Source organism: Betta splendens, chromosome 24, assembly GCF_900634795.4.
Source record: "Betta splendens chromosome 24, fBetSpl5.4, whole genome shotgun sequence".
Taxonomy (NCBI): Eukaryota; Metazoa; Chordata; class Actinopteri; order Anabantiformes; family Osphronemidae; genus Betta; species Betta splendens.
The window spans coordinates 12,727,977-12,749,258 of record NC_040901.2 but is presented as its reverse complement, the minus strand read 5'-3'; the positions used below and the strand labels follow the sequence as shown (position 1 = coordinate 12,749,258).

General features: G+C 48.1%; 4 protein-coding genes across 19 annotated transcripts in view; 2 read left to right on the top strand and 2 right to left on the bottom strand.

The window, feature by feature from the left end:
* Positions 1-14: 14 nt before the first annotated feature.
* emc7b (ER membrane protein complex subunit 7b) lies at positions 15-2,442 on the top strand. Its single transcript, XM_029141069.3, has 5 exons — positions 15-369; positions 928-1,047; positions 1,116-1,254; positions 1,376-1,456; positions 1,627-2,442. The coding sequence occupies exons 1-5, from the start codon at positions 137-139 to the stop codon at positions 1,777-1,779; spliced, it is 726 nt and encodes a 241-aa protein (XP_028996902.1). The 5' UTR covers positions 15-136; the 3' UTR covers positions 1,780-2,442.
* A 406-nt stretch (positions 2,443-2,848) lies between these two features.
* chrm5b (cholinergic receptor, muscarinic 5b) lies at positions 2,849-14,088 on the bottom strand. Of its 2 annotated transcripts, none has more exons than XM_029141062.3 (2): positions 13,708-14,088; positions 2,849-5,553 (listed from the first exon to the last, which is right to left on the bottom strand). In XM_029141062.3, the coding sequence occupies exon 2, from the start codon at positions 5,522-5,524 to the stop codon at positions 4,052-4,054; it is 1,473 nt and encodes a 490-aa protein (XP_028996895.1). In that variant the 5' UTR covers positions 5,525-5,553; positions 13,708-14,088; the 3' UTR covers positions 2,849-4,051. The 2 variants fall into 2 exon arrangements, with proteins under 2 accessions (XP_028996895.1, XP_028996893.1); XM_029141060.3 differs by lacking the exon at positions 13,708-14,088 and adding an exon at positions 11,317-12,182.
* Positions 6,030-20,935, top strand: aven (apoptosis, caspase activation inhibitor). The gene is made up of 7 exons (XM_029141066.3): positions 6,030-6,298; positions 7,357-7,525; positions 17,613-17,683; positions 18,362-18,457; positions 18,858-19,101; positions 19,434-19,569; positions 20,460-20,935. Exons 1-6 carry the CDS (start codon positions 6,104-6,106, stop codon positions 19,553-19,555), a joined length of 897 nt encoding a protein of 298 aa, XP_028996899.1. The 5' UTR covers positions 6,030-6,103; the 3' UTR covers positions 19,556-19,569; positions 20,460-20,935.
* Positions 19,670-21,282, bottom strand: part of LOC114849501 (ryanodine receptor 3-like) — a 61,383-nt gene continuing 59,770 nt past the window's right edge. For all 15 annotated transcript variants that reach the window (XM_029141044.3, XM_029141046.3, XM_029141038.3 and 12 more), the window contains 2 exons: positions 21,197-21,248; positions 19,670-20,587 (listed from right to left, as the gene is read on the bottom strand). In XM_029141044.3, the coding sequence (XP_028996877.1) occupies positions 20,492-20,587; positions 21,197-21,248 (148 nt within the window). In that variant the 3' untranslated portion in view covers positions 19,670-20,491. The remainder of the gene's footprint in view (positions 20,588-21,196; positions 21,249-21,282) is intronic.

Below are 21,282 nucleotides of genomic sequence, written 5' to 3'. Positions count from 1 at the left end.
AAGTTTTGAATATTGGATGTGACGTCACTGCGCAGAGACAGCTGGTGTGACGAGTCTTCCAGCTGCCCCCGAAGCCTTAGCCACATATTGATGCACGTAGAGTTGGACGTGGTTTTGTTCTAATAACGGTAGAACCATGATGCTCGGGGAGAGAACGCCGCTGCTGTGGGTGTTCGTGCAGGCTGCGATCGTCGTGGCGTCGTGTTTCACCGACATAGAAACGGGGCCTAGCGCAGGTGTATCCACACTGCCGAACGGAGACCGGTTTAAAATCGAGGGCAGAGCCATTGTCCCGGGCGTGAAGACACAGGACTGGGTGTCCTCGGCCAGAGTGTTGGTAGAAGGTGAAGAATATGTGGGATTTATGAGGTGAGAGCCCGTTACCGCTGCTCCCAGGTAGCTAGCTAGGCTGTTAGCAACGTCAGGTAGCATTAGCATAGCCGCGGCTAAGCGCGCGGCGGCTAACGACAGATGGCTGAATCCTGCTGCCTCAACCTATGAGCAGCTTAGTAACTGTGGATGTAACTCGTGCCAAGTGTGGCACCAACGTGTTTCCTGCCGTCGTTACTGGGGTTTCAGCGAGTTCGGCGTTTAACTTTACGATGAACGCTGTTACTGCGAGTGTAACCAAAACAAAGCTCTGTCACACGGGACTCGTGACAAACCAAATAAAATGGAACTCATTCTTTTGAGACCGTAAAGAACGTAAAAAATAAACAGCAGAAAACAAATCGCACTCTACTAAGAATCTGCATAATAACAATACAATCTAGGTCTGATGACATCTTGGTTTCTTTGTATTTATTCTTGAGGTTCAGTTGCTTCACAGTCATTCTTATGAGGTGCAGTAAGTGATGACATGAGCAGCAGCAGGTCATAATGACACTGTAAATGATCTGAACGCCGCGTTGTGTTCTTTGTTTACAGAACTGATGGCAGTTTCACTGTGAATGACATCCCCTCAGGATCATACGTCGTGGAAATCGTCACACCAGCCTATAAATTTGAACCCGTGCGCGTCGATATCACATCCAAGGGTAAAATGAGGTAAGAGAATCGCCGCATCCAAAACTTTCTAGTTGTGACTTCAACCCACAGAGAAAGTGTCTTCACAGGGCACGTGTTGTGAACTACATCAAGACTTCAGAAGTGATTCGCCTGCCGTATCCATTACAAGTCAGGGCTAGTGGCGCACACGTCTACTTCATGAAGAGGGAAACCTGGGGCTGGACAGACTTCCTCATGAACCCAATGGTAAAAGCAGTGACGAGCCGTGTTCATACCTGTAAAGTGTATGTGTTATGAGATAATACAGCAGATGGCATTAAAGACGAGTTAACTAGTTTTAACGCTAACATGTTTGCTGCTCCTCTAGGTTATGATGATGGTTCTGCCCCTTCTTATCATTGTGCTGCTGCCCAAAGTGGTCAACACCAATGACCCAGAGATGAGAAAGGTAAGTAATGTTTAACAGCCTGTGATATGAGGACTGTCACTCACTAACTCTCATCTCACTTACTGGTAAACATTTATAACCTGGCACTGAACAGTGTTCATAATCTGTGACCGTTTAGACTCTGTCCTAGTCTCTGTTTCTCCTTTTCATTTTAAATGTCACGTTCACAGGAAATGGAGCAGTCCATGAACATGCTGAACCCCAACCCTGAGCTTCCAGATGTGTCTGAGCTCATGACCAAGCTCTTCTCTGGGTCCAAGGGCTCCAGCAAGGCGGGCAGCAGCAGCAGCAAGGGCACCAGGCCAGCTGTCAAGAGGAGGTAGTACCGTGCTGAGTCCCCCCAGTCTGACGAAAGAGGAAGGATTCGTGGCGTGGAATCAGTTTTAGGTGTCATTGTTCCTCTAGGTCTGTCGCACAGTTTCTTTATTAACAGATGTTTTAACACATCTTAACTTTGAAAGACTTTGAGAAACTGAGCAAAGGTCCGATTATGTTTTTTTTCATGCACTGAAATTTCTTGAAAACTCTTAGTCTCCATTTGCTCTGTAGTCTCTATGTGACTCTGCTACTCTTCCTTTGCTAACCTTCTGATGTGCGTTTTCCACTGCTGCTAATTCCTCTACCTGAAAGAGAACTTATATACATATTCAGAGATTCTCTTCTTACTTCGATTTCAGTAAAACGACTGTGAATGAAGATGAATTGAATTTTAAGATTGAAAAATTCTTATTTAATAACCTAGAAAAAAATATGTCAATGGTTCTATAATAACTGTTTTTATTTCAGATCATCCGATTTGTCTGAAAGTAAGCACATGGCCTGTTATTTTATTGAATTATTATATTTCCAACATTCATTCTGTATATTTGTGCCTCATGGGTAGAAATTAGGATGATGATTGGTTAAAATTCACAGAATGATAGAACTGTGTGTTTGCTTTTAAGATGTCTACTGGCTTTACTTTAATAAAGCAGACAGTAAAGTCTGGTTGTCTCATTAATTGTTTTTCATAAATATTCTTTAGTGACGAATGCAATCAAATTAAATATGCAGTTGCTATTTCTTTCAGAAGCCTCATCTGAGGAAAAACTGAGCCTTCAGCTGATGAAGATCATGTGATTTAGATAAAAGCTCTGCATAAGATTTGAGCCAAGAACAATTAGTCAAAAAAGTCATTCCAAGATGAAGAAGGAGCCGTGAGTTCCCAGCACTTGGTGCTGCACAGAACATCTGGGACATCAGGAATATTTTTATTTAAACTAGCGTCTGTACAATCTTTTGGTTGTTGGCGTTTATTGAGGAGCAAGATACTGTACGTCACCAGCTTTATCAGTCTAACTGAAAATGTAAATCTTGATGGCAACAAGACGTCTAATTAATTGAGAAGTGCTGTTACAGTCATTTTGATTCAGTTTATTCTCTGCAGTGACCACTGTGTCGACCTTTTCTCATCATTAAAACAGGAATTTTTTCAAAATGTGTCCCTTTGAAATAAAGAATAACAACCAAACAACAGTATCCAAGCGCTAATCAAATCAGATCACATTCAACATGTTGCAGTTCATGCTGAGCAAAGTATATTTGTGCCTTTGAGCTGTAATGTCACTCTTCATATCAACGCGCACAGACTTGCTTTCACAACACGGCACAGACAGCGAGCGCAGGAACAAAAGGCACAGAACATTCGACGTCACGTCAGAAATGACAAGAAAGTGCAGTAATTTACAGCAGCAGCAGTTAAACCACGTTATCTTCGTCCTCTCCCACGAGTTCCTGCTTTACAGTAAGAGAATAAAGGTTCTACAACCACTGTGGAACTAATGCAGGAGGTGCCCAAACGTCTACAGATTAGCCCTTGAACACAGGTTGTAGAGTAGAAAAGAAACAAACATTTACTAACAACTTATACACGAACATTTACATTCTCCTTTTGGAGGATTGAGTGACTCCTGTGCTTTAGGTGTGAGTCTACATCACGTGCTATTTACAGTGTGAGTGAGGAACAGGTTCAGGGTGTCGTCATTCCTCCAGTCAGAGCTGGTCCTGAGGTGATTCCTTCCCAGCAGGACTCTAGTTTGAACCATGATGACAGATGTCAAACCTTCCAATGAACTCAGTTTATGGACTTCATACAGACAAACAAAGTTACTGGAGCTCATCTGAGCAGTGACTGTTTTTGTATCATCCATAGCTTCTAACTGTGCATCTCTAAAACCTACAAAGCAAAACCTTGTGTGGATAGAATCCAACCAACCAGTTACTTGTTCATGAAACCGTGTTGTATATGTCTGCAACATTTTAATTCAATGTATTTAGATCCAAATGTCACAGATTTAGGTTAAATTCTCACCATGAAGCCAAGCGGGCTTTTTAGAAGGACCCGTAAACAGGCTGAATGTGTAAAACTGGTCCTCCTAAGTAATATGAATGAGAACGTGTTGCCACGTCTCACCAGGTTTCCATTCTCTAATAATCTGCCTCAGCGCTACATCACATGCAGTGGTCCACTGACTACAGGACATATAGAGTTCAGCAGAACCGCATCCAGTCAGCGTATGGTTGACGCGTGGCTTTGGTCGTCCAGCTCCGCTGTCCTCACCTCCTCCTCCTCCTCCACTGGCAGAGCAGAAGCATGCGGAAGGTCTTCTGGAAGGTCTTGTTGCAGAGGGCGTAGCACATGGGGTTGACGGTGCTGTTGACGTAGCACAGCCAGTAGCCCAGGTGCCAGAGGGACGTGGGGATGCAGTCGGCGCAGAAGGTGGAGATGAGCACCATGATGTTGTACGGCGTCCACGTGAGGATGAAGGCCAGCAGGATGGCGCTGAGCGTCTGCGCCGCCTTCTTCTCCTTCACCAGCACCATCCTCTTCCTGGTGGTGATCTGGTTCTTCAGGGCCGGGTCCATGGATTTGGAGGTGGTGGAGGAGGAGGGGGAGGCATTCCTGTCAGGCTGCGCCGCTTGAGCTCTGCAGGGCGTTGTCGGTGCTGAGTTGCCATTTTTACCCTTTGAGCCAGGATTCAACCTATAGGAGATGCACTTTTTATAGTTTTTCTTCGGAGGAGGGGAAAAATACTCATTTTCTGCGTAATCCTTCACCTGCCCATTCTTACTGCTCTGTCTTCTGCCTGGATCTTTGAAGGATCCCTGCGGCGTCTCCATTGAAACGTGGTGCTCCTCCTCCTCAGACGAGGTGTAGCTGTTAAAGGAAGTGACCTGCTCCGCTTTGGCCCAAGCGTCGTCCGTTTGAGTGGTCGTCTTGGTGGCGTTGCTTTGGTTAGAGGACGACCAGGAGGCCTGACTGCGCGCTCGCTTTTCTCTGGTGAAATGAAAGCAGGAGTTAATCACAGTTTTTTGTGGCTTCTTTCCGTGTGGAGCATCTTCTGTCGCGAGCCCTTGCAGCTCTGCCAGGTCCTTTGTGCGCTTCTGTGTCTCCTTGTAGATCCTGCAGTACAGGATAGTCATGACAGAGACTGGGACGTAGAACGCAGCAATGGCGGTGCCAAACGTGATCACAGGCTCGGTCAAAAACTGGATCTGGCACTGGCACATGGGCACCGTCCTTTTACCTACAAAGTACTGCCAGCACAGAATGGGTGGTGCCCAGAGGACAAACGACACCAGCCACGCAAGGCCTATCATGATGGCAGCTCTCTTGGGGGTCCTCTTTGCTCTGTACGTCAGCGGCCTCGTGATGGAGAAGTATCTGTCGAAGCTGATGGCGAGTAGATTCATAACTGAGGCGTTACTGGCTACATAATCCACTGCAAGCCATAGATCACATGCAATGTTCCCCAAGGACCAGTAACCCATCAGTATATATGTGGTGTATAAGTTCATGGACAACACTCCGATAATGAGGTCGGCGAAGGCCAGACTCAGCAGGTAATAGTTGTTTACAGTCTTCAGCTGGCTGTTGACTTTGAAGGACAGCACGACCAGCACATTTCCAACGATAGTAATCAAGCTGACAATTGCCGACACCGTCCCGATGGTTATAGACTCCCAGACACTGTGAGGAGCCGGTTGGACACACGATGTGTTTTCAAAAGTGTGGTTTGCAAGATCCATGGTGCTGATGGTGGCAGCGTCAAAGTTCCCTGAAGTCACAAACAAAAATAAGAGTCAGTCACACACAGTCATAAACATTTTTTAATCCAGTGTCTCAACAGTTAACATGACATCGCTTTTCAAAGTTTAATTAGCTACGTTTTGTTGATTTATTCTATTTACATAATTCAAGATAAAACTTTCATTTTCTGCTTATGACACATGATAATAAACCAACTGTCCAAACAATTAAAATTAAGTAATAATTAGGTTGAAAAATATTTTATATAGAACTTAGTAAATATCAGTTAATAGAAAAGTTTCTCCTTAATTCTGGATGTTTTTGTATGTACGTAAAATTCAGTCATAAGAAAACCAAACAATGTACATTGTTAGTTATTTCCTTTGAGTTTCTATTATGTCCCCTAAATCACGTTTTATAATTTATTATTTGTTGTGGAGTGACATTTCTAAAAGAAGATGTGGACATTGTAATTTGGGTTTGGACCCGGAACCAATGGACTGTATTGTGTCGGAGGACAGACTGCTGTGTAACACTCGTTGTGCCACGTGCGAATCCGTTCCGCCGTAGCGGCAGCAATGGAGGGGAGACCGAGCAGAGGCAGGGGAGGCGGCTGGAAACGAGGCGGCCGAGCAGCAGGCGACAGCGACGGCTTTGGTGGCGAGCACCGAGGCAGAGGGCGGGGAGGACAGCACCGCGGCCGCGGCAAAAGAGACCACCACCGGGGGCGTGGACGCGGCGGAGGCGGGCGCGCGGCGGAGTTCTATCACCGGGTGAGCGAGCGTCGGGCTGCGGCAGACGTTAGCGGCTTCTTTCACAAACACACGTCTGTTCTTTGGTCTAAAACTAAGCGGGTCCGTGTCCTAAATTCGATCTAATTAAACATTTCATTTCCGCGCATCAGGTGTGTTGCACCAAAACGCGCCCGCCCTACACTGAGCTGTCAAACTACCGTTCCTCTAACTTTAGTTCCGTAGTAATGTTTATGAAATACAGGCGAGAAGAGAACGAAGAGTAGTAACAGGATGCACACCACACTGCGCATCTTAACGTGTGTGTGTGTGTGTGTGTGTGTGTGTGTGTGTGTGTGTGTGTGTGTGTGTGTGTGTGTGTGTGTGTGTGTGTGTGAGAGAGAGAGAGAGAGAGAGAGAGAGCCATCATAGGGTTTCAGCCTTGCCAAGCCACGTTTCTGTGACTGAAAGTTGGAGCAGCCTCTGACTCAGCCTGTGACTTGAACGTGGATGTGACGCCTGCTTCCCACAATGCACCTGAACCCCCACTTACCCTTCGGCGGCTTTGTTAGACTTAACCACCAATTATGAATAAGAGCTGTGTGTTAATGACCACTTGAGTCCTCGGCTGCAGAGCTCAGTCAGTCAAGTGCTGTTCTGCCCATCGGTGGAACGGTCACATTAGTCAAAGCCTGATCATCCACTCGGCTGAGACTCTGTGAGAGACTCTATAAGAGAAGCCTGATTCCCAGTGTCACGACCGGTGCTTTTCTTATTGGATTTGTCCGTTTCTGCGGTTCCAGGATTTGTAAGGAATCATATAAAATTACATTTTCTACACAGTTTATGGCTGAACATTTACAAGTTGCTTCCAGTTTACCCTGCATTATTGAGTCCTTGTACCTAAGGTATGTAAATGAGGGAAGGCCTAAGTCCCTCAGGTTGTTCTCTAAATGTCTCTAATTCAAATTTTTATGACAATCATATATTTAATTTGACAAATAATAGCTGTAACTGTGCAAAGACTGGTGTGTGAATATCTTTGGGGTGATGATAAAATAGCAGGTGTTGACACAGATGTTGTTCGTGAATTCTTCTAGGATGAAGAAGGAAACGACTTTGAGGAGGGAGATGACAGGACAGAGGTTTTCTCCAGGAGGAAACTGGAGTCGAACTGGGATCGTTACGAGGATTCGGAGAAGCAGGAGGCTGAGGACGACGCGCCTGCTCAGAGAGGAACAGATTTCCAGGTTCTGCTGGAGTCGGCAGGTAGGTTCTGCTCTTTGTGGGAATAATCAAGTCCAGGGCAGTGGTTCTGGCGAGCTTTGACTCTATCATCTTTATGAGAAGACATTTTTCCATGCTGTTACTCTTGTGCTGGTTCCAACTCTCCACTGAGTCTGGTTCTGCTTCCTACGGTCCTCTCTGTTTCCTAATTAGTTAATGTCGAACTCCGTGTTCTTGAGGGGCTGTAATTGCTCTGTGTGGACTCCGCTGTCACATGGTTGCATAGAAGAATAGTTTCAGCCCCAGTGGTCAGTGTTTGGACCCCCTGGGATTCCAACAGTCTCATGCTGCCTTCTGTTCACATTTCTTCTTCCAAAGAAGGAGCAAGGGAGCTTCTATTGAGTTGGATCGTCACAGGAGCAGCAGCAGAGAGATGAGTGAAAAAGTCGTAGTTTGACTTGACTTGACCGTCCGCTCAGTGGACTAGAGCTGAAAAATGTGAGCTCATAGCTTATCGCAGGCTATTTTCACCAAATCTGCAGTAAACTTGTAAATAAAGCCGAGACCAGAATTCCAAATCTGCCGGATGCAGTTCCTCCTCATTTTAGAGCTTCTGGCTCATCAACTTTAGGATGGAGCGTGATTAGTAACACAAACCGGTTCTGTAACGATAAATAAAGAGGACGTCCGACTCCAGAAGTTTTACGGAGGTTTTTGTTCTTCTAGTTATTAAATTAGCAGCCATTGACATGGGCACCTGTTTGCTGCATATCAGGGTTATTTGCATATTGTTGTTTCCTGCAGCCTATTTTTAGTCCCTGCTCTGATTTGACGGTGACCTCATTATCTGAGTGTTTGCACGTGTTGCTGTGCACGGACACAATAATGTGGTAATTAAGAGTCGTTACCGTTTCACCCGCGTGTCCAGCTGTTAATTGGTTCCGAGTCGCTGTTTAAGCAGTGACTCCGTGTTCGGGCCTGGTGACGGCCCGGCGTCAGTGGGTTTCATGCACGGCGCAGCTCTCGGCGCTGGTGTCGGGAGCAGCGTCGGATCATTTGACTTGCATGAAGCGCTGCAGCAGGATGGAGCTGGGTATTAAGATGCCATTATTCAGATGAGGGTTGTGACAACACTTTGACCCTGCATTAATTAACCAAAGGCAGCCAGTCGCGCTGGGAGGATTTCATTTCTCTCTGTGGCAACAATGACATTTAAATGGAGTGGAAAGCGTTGTAACGAGGACGGTTTTCAGTTTGAATATTTATTTTTACGAATGTTTTGGTAAATTAGTTCTGTTAATGGCCTGGTCATCCTGTGGTTATTGTACCAGTTCAGCTGTTTGAGGCATTCAGGTGGTTTCACTACCTGACTGGCTGCTTTGGCGTCTTCTGACACCCAACCGTGCTGATGGTGGGCATCAATGTTAATCATTGACTGGGTCCCTGAATGATAAATGAATGAGGCAGCTGATTTCACTGAGTCAAGCTGGTGATGGTTCTTCTTACAGCTGGAAACATCAGCTTTTCAGAGCACTGCATGAGTCAGAATGATGTTTTTCGGGTGCGAGCGTGTCTGCAGGATAAACGGAGCGACGCACGCAGCGATTCACATTCAGCCCCAAGCGTTAATGCTATGCAGCACTTTGCCTTTCGCAGGTTTCTGTTCTGTTCTTCTGTTCGGTGTGAGATGCTTGTTCTCACGCCGGCAGAGCTGGAGGGTGTTGCAGCTCTGCGCTGTCGCTCTCATTCGCCTTTAGTGTAAGAGCCAAAGGTGCTCTTGTGAGTTGTTTGACTCCTATCTCTCGTCTCGGTGTTTTGCCCACATTGTCGGATTAGTCATGGCGAACAGCAAGAGGCTGCCGCTCTTTACAGGACACTTAATTGTGCGTGGGCGGTGGTGCTTTCAATAGTCAGTTTTCGGGCCAATTAAGGTATCTATGAAGTCAGGAATGTGCCAGCGAAGCCTTTGCTGCAGCTCAACGTCATGCTGTGGAGCCTTCGAGTCCAAGACGATGAAGCATTTTGGCTTCGTTGCTGATTATTCTGACATTTCTGCTATTAAATCGTGATTATTAGAGAATGTTAAGGTCTGTAAACTTATAAAGTTAGTATTGGTTCATTGCAACTGCTAGAAGTAACAGATGGAGACGAGCGTTGACTGTGGCTCAGCAGTCCACCAGTCCACTGAGGTTTTAGCTGCCAGTTTTATAAATATAGTTTGATGAGTCACAGCCATCAACTGTCAAGCTGTTGTCACAAAATGTAATGTAGTAAAATGAGAGCAGAAAGTACACAGAAAGTCACAGAATCAGGAACAGGGACACGGAGCTGTGAATCCGGCGCCATCGCTCCATACTTCATGCAGGAGGATTGATCCGATCTGCTGCATGTTTAGGTCCAAGCGTCGCTGCGGCGCCGTCACCTTGGACCCGTCCTGATGCGTTGGCTGCTGCAGAGACACTGATCCTGGTTCTGACTGACGGCCTCTGAACTGGTGGCGTTCCACCTGGCTCGCGCCGGCGCTGACCTTCTGTTTGCCAACGCTCTATTGAGAGCGATTAAGAAAAACGGAGCCTGGAATTATGTAAACAGGCTGATTTCAGTGGAAGGTCACTTGTTGTTCTGTGCTGCGCTGCACCGCTGCCTGTTCAAACATCTCGAGTGCTTTTAGCATTCATGTGTTTTTGATTGGCTGCGATTACGTTTTCTATTACATTCACTTGTGAGATTCCATGTGTCAGGAGGCGAGGACGCTGCAAACGTTTCAGAGGAGGTTGCTTTTCAAGGATGAAGCCTTGGCGCTTTTGGTACTTGAAATATTTCAGAATCTGCGTTTGCAGTCGGCCTTTTGTGCAGTTGCCTTGAGAGCGCGCGCAGCCAAAGAGCAGGGAAGGAATTTCTGAGAAGTGGGAGCGTGAAGTTGCCGCTGAGCCTGGAGGAATGATGGCGGTGGACTTTGCGAGTTGAAGGTGATTCGATTCTGTCTCGTCTCAGTCCTTGCATTGTTGGAGGTTGATGTTGCTGTTGCTGTTGCTAGGGGTGACGCTCATCCTGTGCCTGTGCGAGCGGGGAGGGAATATGTGGCCAGTAATTTACATGGTAACGCGACCATGTATCTGCGCACATTAACACGAGGATCAATCCTCCTCCCCCGCAGCTGTGGTTTACCAACGCCGCTAATGGGCACCTATCAAGGCTCAATCCTAATGAGACAAAAGGAAATGGCATTAGTCGGCCTAACGGAGAGAAATGGTCCCGCGCGTGCCATTCATTTCGTTCTGGATACTTGATTAGCCATGAGCCGGAGGAAGCGCGTGGAAGCGGTGGAATGAGGCCCGGCGCGGAAAAACCCGCAAAGTTCTGAAACGTTAAAGGCACTTTGTCTGCTTGGTCCATTTGATTCAACCTGTTCAGTTAATTGGTGAGAGAAATGATAAAGGTCAGCTGGTAATTAAATAAATATGCTGCTTGTGGTTCAACACTGATCTTTGTGGAGGGTTCTTCAGATTAAGTGTAGGTCAGTTTTTGGTTGTCATGTGACTTTGCATCCTCCACTGGTTTTCATGATGCCTCCCACTTCTTCTTCTCCTCCTTGTGTAAAACGGAACAGCTTCCCACACTGACGCTTAATTAAGCACATTTAAGGCTCCGGATCAGTGATTTCGTGTGTTGTGGGTGTGGAACGCTACTATGAGACTGGGCTCTGGTGACGGCTGACGGAGCCGTGCTCCTCTATGCGTTTACTGTTCACTAATAAACATGAGGCTACAGTAGAATAGTTGCCAGCTGCTGCTTTGAACTGTTTAATTTCCTGCGGCCGGAGTCGTACTCACCCCTCTCCTCCAGCAGCGACGGGCGTCGAGCCAGCGCCTCTGATGCTGGACTCCGTCTTCACTCACTTCTCTCCGCGTCCTCCGTGTCCTGCTGAGCCTCACTGCCGTTCGTCCTCACTCACACCTTCCCTCTGTGGCTCTCTCCCCCCCTCCCCTCTCCCTCCCGCCGACCCCCCCTCGTGGTGCTCGTCTCTCCAACGAGGTGAAAAACACACAGGTGGGTCATGGCAGCGTCTCTCATCCTCGGCTGTTGCTAAGTACGAGGCGCTTTGATGCAAACAAGTTTCTGGGCATCCTGAGTCGCTGCCGTGAATGTGTCGCGCCGCTTCTTCTGCTGCGACTCGATGGCAAACGCAACAGCTGTTCAGTGTCCGTGTGACAGAGCGGCGTCGGTGCCTCGATGCCGCTGTTCAGAGGAGTGAATTACTGGAAATGGCTCCTGGTTCCCGGCGGCGCTGGTCGAGTGGAGGCTGCTCCTGTTCCACAGGTGGCCCACGTGAGCGCGTCCTGGACAAAGTGGCACCGGAGAGTTCTTCTGAGAAAAGCTCGCTTTGACGGAGGCAGCGCAGATCGGCTGGCTTCGTCTCCTAGCAGAGCGCCGCCGGCCGTCGATGAAAAGGCTGCAGCGCCGGCATCTTCACCAGCGCGGAGTCAAGCGAGAGCCACTATGAGGAGAGATTCCCACATGGCCGACAGCCTGGCGCTGCGTCGGAGCTCTGTGCAGCGTGGAGGAGGAGGGAGCTGGAGGTGAGGAGGTGGAGGAGTGGGCTGGAGCGGTGGAGGGAGGAGCTGGAGGAGGAGCCGGTGGGCGTCGACAGCAGCACGCGCATTCACGCCGCTGCTCCTCAGCAGCCTCGTGCCCCACTTTGTGTGACCTGCTGGGTGGATTCCCAGTGACCCGTCCTGCTCCGAGGCCGGGCCACGGCTCAGCGAGGCCCAACAGGCGCTGCCCAACAGGCGCTGCCCAACAGGCGCTGCCCAACAGGCGCTGCCCAACAGGCGCTGCCCAACAGGCGCTGACCTTGTGCAGATAAGTCTTAAGTCTGTGCCTCCAGGGAGCAAACAAATAGAAGAGGCCAATGAGCCAAGCACACTTCAATCCACCTGAGAGCCTGGTTCTGGATTTGTTCTGTTTCTTTTATTTTTATCAGCTGGAGTATAAATGTTTTCCAATCTGCCAGTTAGAGTGAACGTGCTTGACAGCTGAGAACCCAACATCCAGATAAAACCAGCTGAAGAAGAGGTCTGACCCAGTCCTGAATGTGTGTGTCACGTTTCCATGAGGACGAGCCTGGCGGCTGATGGGACCAGCTCCGTGTTGAGCCCAGAACTGCCACTGATCACGTTTTACATCACACTTATGCACAAAAGGAGGAAATCACTCTTTGAGAGGGTGTTGAGATGCGGTGGGAGCTCTTTCACCATCAGGACTCAACTGGAGCCTCCTCCAGGGACCGGTCCGCAGGTGCTGCGTCTGGCTCTGTGATTGAGCGGCTCCACGTCCAGGTTTCCTTCATGTCACTGTGTCATGCGTGTTCTGAGCGCCGCTCATCTGCTGCTGGTGACGCATCCACGCGTCACCCTTTCACCCAGAGGCCCGGTGCCGTCGGCACCCAGCGACTCACGTCAACCCAGTCTTCGCAGATCTGGGGAAATCCAAATACATTTTCAAGCTGACGAGGATCCGAGAACAAACAGACCTGAGAATAATTGGAGCCGGTGCCAAATGCTCTTAATCCAAACAAAGCGAAAACGTCGACGCTGGCGTCACTGGACGACTTATCAATTAATTAAATCAGATATTGAACAGCAGCAATGGAACAGAGCAGCAGCACAATATTAAGAAAAATCCTGATTATTAGTTTGAATGTGTTTCTGTAAGAACTGAATGTCATGTTTACTACTGCATCATTGGGAGCTTTAGACGCTGGCTGTAACGCGTGGAGCTCCTGACTCGTCGCCAGGCGTCCGGCACCAGAGAAGCGCGTTTTCTTGCCGGTTTAGTCGCGACGCTGGATCATCGCGTCAGAGCCTCAGTGAGTTCCACCTGGCTCCATTAAACGTCTCCATGAGCGTGGGGCCTCCTCTGGGTTCCAGGTGTTTCTGCCTTCGCCTCTGAGCAGCATCTCCGCTTCCTCGGACGAGTCCCGAGGCTTCGCCGTGTTACTTTAATTCCACCACTCGCTGTTTGTTGTTGCTTCTTTCTGCCTCCCTGTGGACCCGCTCAACCCGTGTGTGTGTGTGTGTGTGTGTGTGTGTGTGTGTGTGTGTGTGTGTGTGTGTGTGTGTGTGTGTGTGTGTCTCCCTCAGAAGTTTGTCTTGGACGTCGGCCAGCGGAAACTAGTCACAACAACAAATTGTAGAGAATTGAGAAAGAAGCGGGTAACTCACTGTTGTTGACGTGAAGCCTGGACGCCGTCTGTGTGGAGCTGCAGCCTCAGCAGGTGGAAGCGCTCACTCTGCACCGACTGATCCGCTGCACTGTATTTGTCCTCTAAGTCCGTCTTTACAGAGTGCAGGTGTGTTCTGCGTCTGCATCCTGATTCATTGGGCAGGAGTGTCCTGATTAATCAGCCCCGGGAACAGAGGGACTCAGGATCTGGATGTGCGCTTTCTATTTCAATCCTGCAGCGTCTGTCAAATTTCACCAAGATTGAACCAGTTTGGATCTTATTGAAGTGTCTTTATTTAGCAGCTGGTGGGTGCCTTGGTCTTCCTGTGGCCTCTCGATGCTTCTGTGTAGAAAAACAGATCCAATTCTTCTTCAGGGAGAAACTCACCAGTTCCCATGAACGCAGTCACGCTGTCTGTGCATCTTTACTTGTGGTGGCTTTGGTTTCGTGTTGGTTGAACTGTGGACTTGTGTTTAGTGTCAGTGTCGTTTACAGAGCGACGCATGAACGACATTCAGATGCACCAGTAACAAAGCTGCCACCTCGCATTACAAACAAACCTGTCTACAGACGCATGCCTCCGCCTGGATGGATGCAGTAGGATGTAGTAGCTGATCACAGCACCTTTAATAGTCCCATAGTTTCTGGTATGTGATGTTTGGCTCTAAGTGATTAGATCCTAAGTGAGAAGCTCCTGAGCTGCAGCCTCTCACGAAGCCGGCACCAATTAAACGCGGGCCTAATCAGAACCGGCTCCTCTGATATGACTGGAGCATAAACAACTTGTACAGTCGCCATTAAAGGTTCAGAGTAAATAGCTGGGGCCTCGTTATTGTCTCGCCTGGTTTGCTCAGGATTTTAATTGCAATTAGCGCAGACAGTGATTTATCGATGCGTAGTGGGTTCCAGCGCCGCGTCGTGTCTGCCTAATTGGTTTGGTTAAAAGGCGTGACAGAGAGCATGCTGGAGGTACTGGAGGAGGATCCACTTCACATCCTCTGAACTGTCTCAACAGCAGCTTTTATTCTTTGAGCTAATAAATAGCCATCAGATGGGATGTGTCCCTGCTCTTATCAAGAGGAGGATCTGCCCAGACAGCTGGTTTAAAGAAGGAGCAATCAGTCACCGGTCTCACTGTTACTCTACTGGCAGATGGAGGAAGAGCAGAAATGTGTGGATTCCTCATCCAGTCACATGAAATGTCAACATTTCAGTGCAGGTGTGAGCGGAGGCTGAGCAGCGGTGCTGCTGCTCCTCTTCCTGTTCAACCAGTCGCTGCTCCGTGGCTTCAGGCCGCTGCCATGATTGGATTAGCTCCACGCAGAGAGCTGTGTGCTGAAGGTGTGGTCCGGTCAACAAAGGTGTGCGTGTGGTGGTGTCTGCACGGATCAACAGGATGCTCGTCGCTATAGAAACCTGCTCCGTGTGAGATGCAGGAGGAGTGGACGGAGGAGCCTTCGCCAAAGAGTGGGCTCCTCCGTCCTGGCACGCTTCAGCCTACTATATTTAATGGATTTAATAATAATAATTTAGTTTGCTTCCTTCAAGGCATGTTAACAGGTTCCATCCAGAATTCAACAACATTCAGTTTTTATAAAGTTGAACATTTTATTTCAGTCAGAATTGAACTATTGATCATTTCTATTTGCAGCGCAGACGACGACCAGGAGATGTTTGAGCTCAGTGTCAGCGCTGCAACGCACAGTTTATGTGCATCCCGTCGGCTCCCGGTCCTGACTCACCACTCGTTACAGTGGAGGAGAGGGGTGAAGAGTGGAGCACATCCCAAATATAACAGCTGAGAGCAGAGACAGGGCCGTTACACAACGGCCGCAGCGTGAGGAGCTGCTCCGAGCTTCGCTTCACGCTCCCCGGTCGCTGCTGAGGACGCGTCGCCAGCGTCTTCAGTTTACGGCTGCTGACGGCTCGTTGTTACGCTACGCATGGATTCTGGTCGCTACCGTCTCATGATGAACTACACGTCTTTGTCGGTTTCCACATTTATTTACTAGTAGCGGTGTTGGTTTTGTGCCTGTGCTGGTCATTAACCGCTGAAGATGTGCAGCACTTAAAAGTATGAGGCTGAGAGCAGAGCAGGATTTAAGTCTCAGCTTTGTTTGGATGAGCAGGACTTTCGCTCTCCTTCTTTGTCTGACTAAGGTTTGGGCAGATATTTCTCTCTTCCTCGCTGGCAGCTGTTGCCATGGTTGTGTCAGCACCTTCGAACTACCTGGGATGGTATTTCCATAGACACGGCTCAGGGTGACACCGGGCTGCGGGTGTAGGAGGGAGGCAGGTCAGCGGTGTCGGTGTTTGTGTGTGAAGGAGACGGAGCAGCAGCAGCAGGAGGAGGAGGAGGAGGAGGAGGAGGAGGAGGATTAGAGTCTGAGAAGATATTAAACAGAGAACAGCAGGAGCTGGAACAGACTGAGCATGAGTGTGAGGACCTGGAGTGTTTTCTGCTGCCGCTGTTTAAAGACCAACGTCGCCTCGGTGGCGATTCCTCATTTAGCTTTTAAGGAGCAGACGTTGAGTTTAGCCGTGAAAACAACAACAACATGGTGAGAGGAACGAGCCCAGAGCCTCCAGGGAAGTGGGCCCGACTCCTGGAGCGGCTCCATTAACGCTGAAGGGGATACAATAACATTCATGACATGATTACACAGGTTTTCCTGCTCTTCGTGATGAATCACAAATTATGAGAGAGAGTCTTTCATGCATCACTCTGTGTTTGCAGCCGAGGCCAGAGAGAAGTGGAGGTTTGAGGCAGATACTGTGATTGATATTTGTTAAGCGGAGTAGATCATCCTGAAGCCTTAAAGGTTGATACAGTTGAACTCGACTAATGAAACGTCTGTTGCTCAGATTCGCTGAGTGACGCGGGCGTTGGCCTTGGTTGGAACCGTCGCGTCCTGGGAGATGCTGCTGTGGACTGTGATCAGCTGTTACTGATCATAAGCGTCACACGTTGGAGGAGGCTTTTGGTAAATAGTGACCTGCCTCGTCCCCTTGTTGCTGCTGTTGCTGGTTCTGGTTCTGGAGCCTTTGTGAACGTACCTCCATCAGTCGCTGCTTATTTCCCCACACCCTCGTCTTCAGTCTCAAGCACTCAGGAACATCAGATAAGCTTCACATACCGACAGCTGTGAATCACGTTAGTTGGTTTTCGATTTCATGTCGAACAAATCCAGGTTTTATGCCCGGACTTTTCCCCGGGGGGTGGAAATGAGCTGATGGTGCTGATAGTGGAGGCGTGTGGCCACAGATAAAGGTCCGTCCCGTCAGCCGTCACGTAAAGCTGATGCTCCCGTTCTTCCCTGCAGCGTTTCCCTCTTTGACCTCTTCACTTTCAGACGCAGGTGTCGTTGCCTCTGACCTCCTGCTGAGCGTCCGTCTGTGCGTGACACCTCCACGCGTTTGCATCACAAAGGCTGAAGACGTCCTCGCTGTCTTTGCTTTAACTGAAAGAGTCTACGGTTCACAAGCACACAGCTGTACATGATGAGGAGCCCCTACGTGTGTAAAACAGGATTTATTGCAGCTTTAAGTATAATAGTATAAATCAAACACATGCAAACGTGGGGAGAAGTTCTGTTCCTAAAACACGGTTACAGTGGCGTCTGGCCAGTGTTTCCAGAGGCTCCTGCCTGATTGTGTGAGTGCAGCGTGATGGTCTCTCTGAGGCCACTTCACCCCCGACTCGCCCGTCCTCGTCGTAGAGCAGCTCCCGAGGTTCGTCGACCCCGCGCTTCAAACCCAAATGACAGAATAGGAGTGTTTGTGATGTTCTGACCTCAGCCAGGTGACGATTGGGAGGCAGAGCGGTGCGTGATCACAGCTTTTGTGCACCAGGCGTGTGAACACACCACAGATGATGAGGCTGCTGTGTTTGTGTCTTTGCAGGTGATTCCTTCACACAGTTCCGGTTCTCGGAGGAGAAGGACTGGACGATGGACTCGTTCACGGCAACTCGGGTAAATCCACGACCCTGATTTCTGTTGATGTATGAACTGCATTTTCATGCCTGTTTGCCAACACTTTGGTTGTCATGACGACCCTGCTACTGGACCAGAGTGTTATGTTAGTAATGACCAGAGTCAGTGTCACTGCTGTGATTTTTAGTTAAAAGACACAAAACGCCTCATGCTGATACAATATTATTTAGTAGCTGATCTCACTCTGGTTATTTATAATAATTTGCCTCCACATCAGCCTGAACCAGTGATAACTAGTAAATGTTTATTATCAGCATGTTAACATAATACATTGAGCAGATTTCTTTCTAAGTTATGAAATTATTATTGTACAGCTTTTCTGTAAAAAACAGCATGTGGTAAATCTCAGTTTGTGAATGTGGCTGCAAGAACATTTGATTTCATCTTAACAATAACAACCAGAAAACAATTGTTTGAGATGTGGTGCATTTGTGCCTGAGCACCAGTCTGTGGCTCGCAGCGCTGCAACAAACACATTATGTAAAGGCTCGTGAACTCGTCGTGCTTCGTGTACACACTCGAGCACCGACCTGCCTTGAATGATTACCAAACACTCGGCGCTTTGCTTATGCCTGCTGTTAGATACTTAAATCTAGTTTTGACTTGATGTAAATGTTTTCACAGCTTTTACACCCTGTTCTCCTGTTCACTGTCTAGATGTCGGCCGTGCTCCTGGACCTCCCAGCTCTCGCCGAGCGCCTTCAACAAGTGCCACTCCACCAGAGGCTGAACCTGGAGGCCGAGCTGGTTCAGGTAGGCGTCTAGCGTTCCTCTTCTGCTGCAGCAGGAGAAAGCGAGAACTCAAGTTTAACTCTGAGAAAAATTATTTGTTTTGAGACTCAGTCTGTGAAACTCTAAATAAAGACCTCACAGACTGACGGAAGATTTTCCCCCAGAGCTTAATCCCAGTCTGAGACTAAAGACAAATCAATGGAGAGACCAGTGGAAACAAATGCTTAGTGAAGGATTGGTTTTAATCCTCGTCTAGAAACAGGCCTTTCAGAATCCAACTGAAAAGCTTCCCAGTGTTTGTCTGTTGTCAGATTTAACTTTTGTTTCTGCACAGAGAAAATACGAACAAAACTCAAGTTTGAAATGACTGAATTGCAATGATTTGTCCAGTGTCACTGACGTTACGCCTCATGTTCTTCAGGTTTCTGCACCGGTGGAGCTGCCGGTCGTGACCATCGCACCCAAACAGGAGATCCTGAAAACATCCACGTTCACGGCTCCTGAGTCACGACAAGGCTCCCAGCAGGCGGCGCCGGCTCCAGGCCAACCTGTGCAGGAGGCGGCGACGGACGACTGCGACGAGGAGCTGAACCAGCTGCTGCGTCTGCAGAAACCAGCGGCCGCGTCTCCAGCGGAGCCGGCTGCAGAGGAGACTGTGGAGGAAGGCGAGTGTCTCCTGCTTGTTTAACCGAGCCGTCATCCGGCCACATACCGGCCGCTGCAGGTTTAACCGGACCAGAACAATCAAAATGTCACCAAGATGTTTTCCACAGTAGCTGCAGTTTGAGGTTTTCTTTAGTGACTAGTTCTAAAATGACAGTTCAGCACAAAGATAATTGTAGTTACTAGTTCACGGAGTTTGTTGCTTCATTTTCTACTGATTTCTTACCTTCTAGCTGTGGTTTAAAAACCTAAATTTACCAAATACTGGTCTGCCTGGTCCTCTTCCTGCCTTAAATGTGAAGCATTGGCTGATTATGACACTTTCTCTTTGCAGTGTGTGATGAAACTGAGGATGAGGTGAAAGCCGAAGACGTCGCATCTCCAAAGCCTGCTGGCGTCAGACAGGAAGTGACTGACGAGGACCTGGAGGACTGGCTCGACAGCATGATCTCCTGATGCGAGGATGCTGGGTAATTTCTCCTCCCACCTTGTGACCTCGTTAGTCCTGCAGGAGCAGCCGCCTCCAAAGGGACAGACAGACAGATAACCAAAGAAGTCACGGATGACGCGTTTGCTTTATTGCATCGATTACTTTATTCATTTCCTCCCTCTCAAAAGAAATGTGTTTTATCGTAGACACATTCTGTCGTTAAATCCTTGATCAGAGTTTTGTCTTTTTTCCCTTTGTCGCGGGTAAAAAGCAGGCGAGCAGGATGCCACAGCTTAGGAAAGAAACCAAACGAAGCAACATTTACACAATGATCGTCTAGATTTTATACAACAAATTATTCTTTTAGTTTAAAAGCCACAAAACGAGCTTAAGCTAACGTGTAACTAATCCAGAACTAGAGCACTGCTTGTGTGAGGAGGGACAAAAAATTAAACATAGAAGTACGTTTGCATAGTTTCTCATAAGGCACGTTGGCGTTTCATAGTGAGTCGTCGCTGGTCCTGGAAGAACCATCTTCATTTCAAATAGACTTCAGCGAGCTGAAAGGCAGATCAGGTCTCACTCGTTTCTCACATTAACTGGATCAACAGTGATCGATAGCAGCAGCACAAACTATTCTGGCATTACTTAAGAACTTGTGCATATTGAGACATTCAGGTGTCATGCTGTAACCCTCCATGCGTATCAAATGTCTATACACAACCAATTGTACAACGGGTCGAGGTTAAGCAAGTGAAAAGGCAGAAAGGTCTGCATCAAAAGGTGTCGTGGCTCCAGACTAGTTTGGTTACAACTAAAGACAAATGCGAAACGTCTAAAATCATAGTGTGTTTAGAATTTGACACCATGGCAGCAGAGACAGTCCAGGAAGGTTTAACAGGGTGAGGTCAAGTTCAGTGTCTGTTTCAGATGGAAGGGAAGTAGAGGCCGCGCCGTCCTCTCTAACCCAGCTGGTCCTCATACTGCTTACGGAAGCAGTCTCCAGTCGGGAAGAAGTCCCAGCATCGCTCCTGGTACATCTTCCACACATACGACTCCTGGAATGAGATGCATCATAGAAACCAGGTTGCAGAATCAGCTGACTTGGACCCGGTGCCGTTCAGTTAATGCGTGACTGAGGACGGCTTTAGTCAAGTCTGGGAACTGTGCTACACCCATGTAGGTAAACCTTGTCCTCAAATAACATTAATCTGTACTGGAATAGAAGCGAAACCTGAACTTGTCACCTGCTCTACATGGATGGAGACAAAGAATGACTGCAATGATGTATTTACACTGTAAATCCTGTAAGTATTGAAAGCTTGTTTGTTCATATTTTTGCACTGTAAGGTCCAAATTGCTGTTAATATTTTGTGCAGAAACAATAAATAACATCTAAAAGAACATCTGAATGTTTTGCGGCCTGGTCGAAGTTGTTCTTTTGCTAAATTTGAAACAAGAACATCAAGAAACCTCTAATCTGAGGCGCAGGACACAAACAAGTCAATACCAAACAAGTCTAAGTGAACCCACGCATCGCTTCTTCTCAGCTGGTCTTGTGCAACGTTTCAACCCACTTCAGCTGTTGCGTAAGTAAATCCTACTGATGTTGCCGTCATTGTGCAGCTCGTTTACTCAGAAGCTAACGGCGGTTCAACGCCACGTACCTGACCCGTGTGTTCAGTCTCGTCCTTGTTAATCAGGTACATCAAGAAGAACCTGCAGACAGGAAACAACGGTGCAGTCAATGCCA

What these genes read in the sequence shown, in the direction of transcription:
- emc7b (XM_029141069.3), top strand. Translation starts at nt 137, where the DNA reads ATGATGCTCGGGGAGAGAACGCCGCTGCTGTGGGTGTTCGTGCAGGCT. An exon ending in GAATATGTGGGATTTATGAG is followed by an intron (nt 370 to 927) that starts GTGAGAGCCCGT and finishes CTTTGTTTACAG; the next exon opens with AACTGATGGCAGTTTCACTG. An exon ending in ACTTCCTCATGAACCCAATG is followed by an intron (nt 1,255 to 1,375) that starts GTAAAAGCAGTG and finishes CTGCTCCTCTAG; the next exon opens with GTTATGATGATGGTTCTGCC.
- chrm5b (XM_029141062.3), bottom strand. Translation starts at nt 5,524, where the DNA reads ATGGATCTTGCAAACCACACTTTTGAAAACACATCGTGTGTCCAACCG.
- aven (XM_029141066.3), top strand. Translation starts at nt 6,104, where the DNA reads ATGGAGGGGAGACCGAGCAGAGGCAGGGGAGGCGGCTGGAAACGAGGC. An exon ending in CGGCGGAGTTCTATCACCGG is followed by an intron (nt 6,299 to 7,356) that starts GTGAGCGAGCGT and finishes GAATTCTTCTAG; the next exon opens with GATGAAGAAGGAAACGACTT. An exon ending in ACTCGTTCACGGCAACTCGG is followed by an intron (nt 17,684 to 18,361) that starts GTAAATCCACGA and finishes TTCACTGTCTAG; the next exon opens with ATGTCGGCCGTGCTCCTGGA.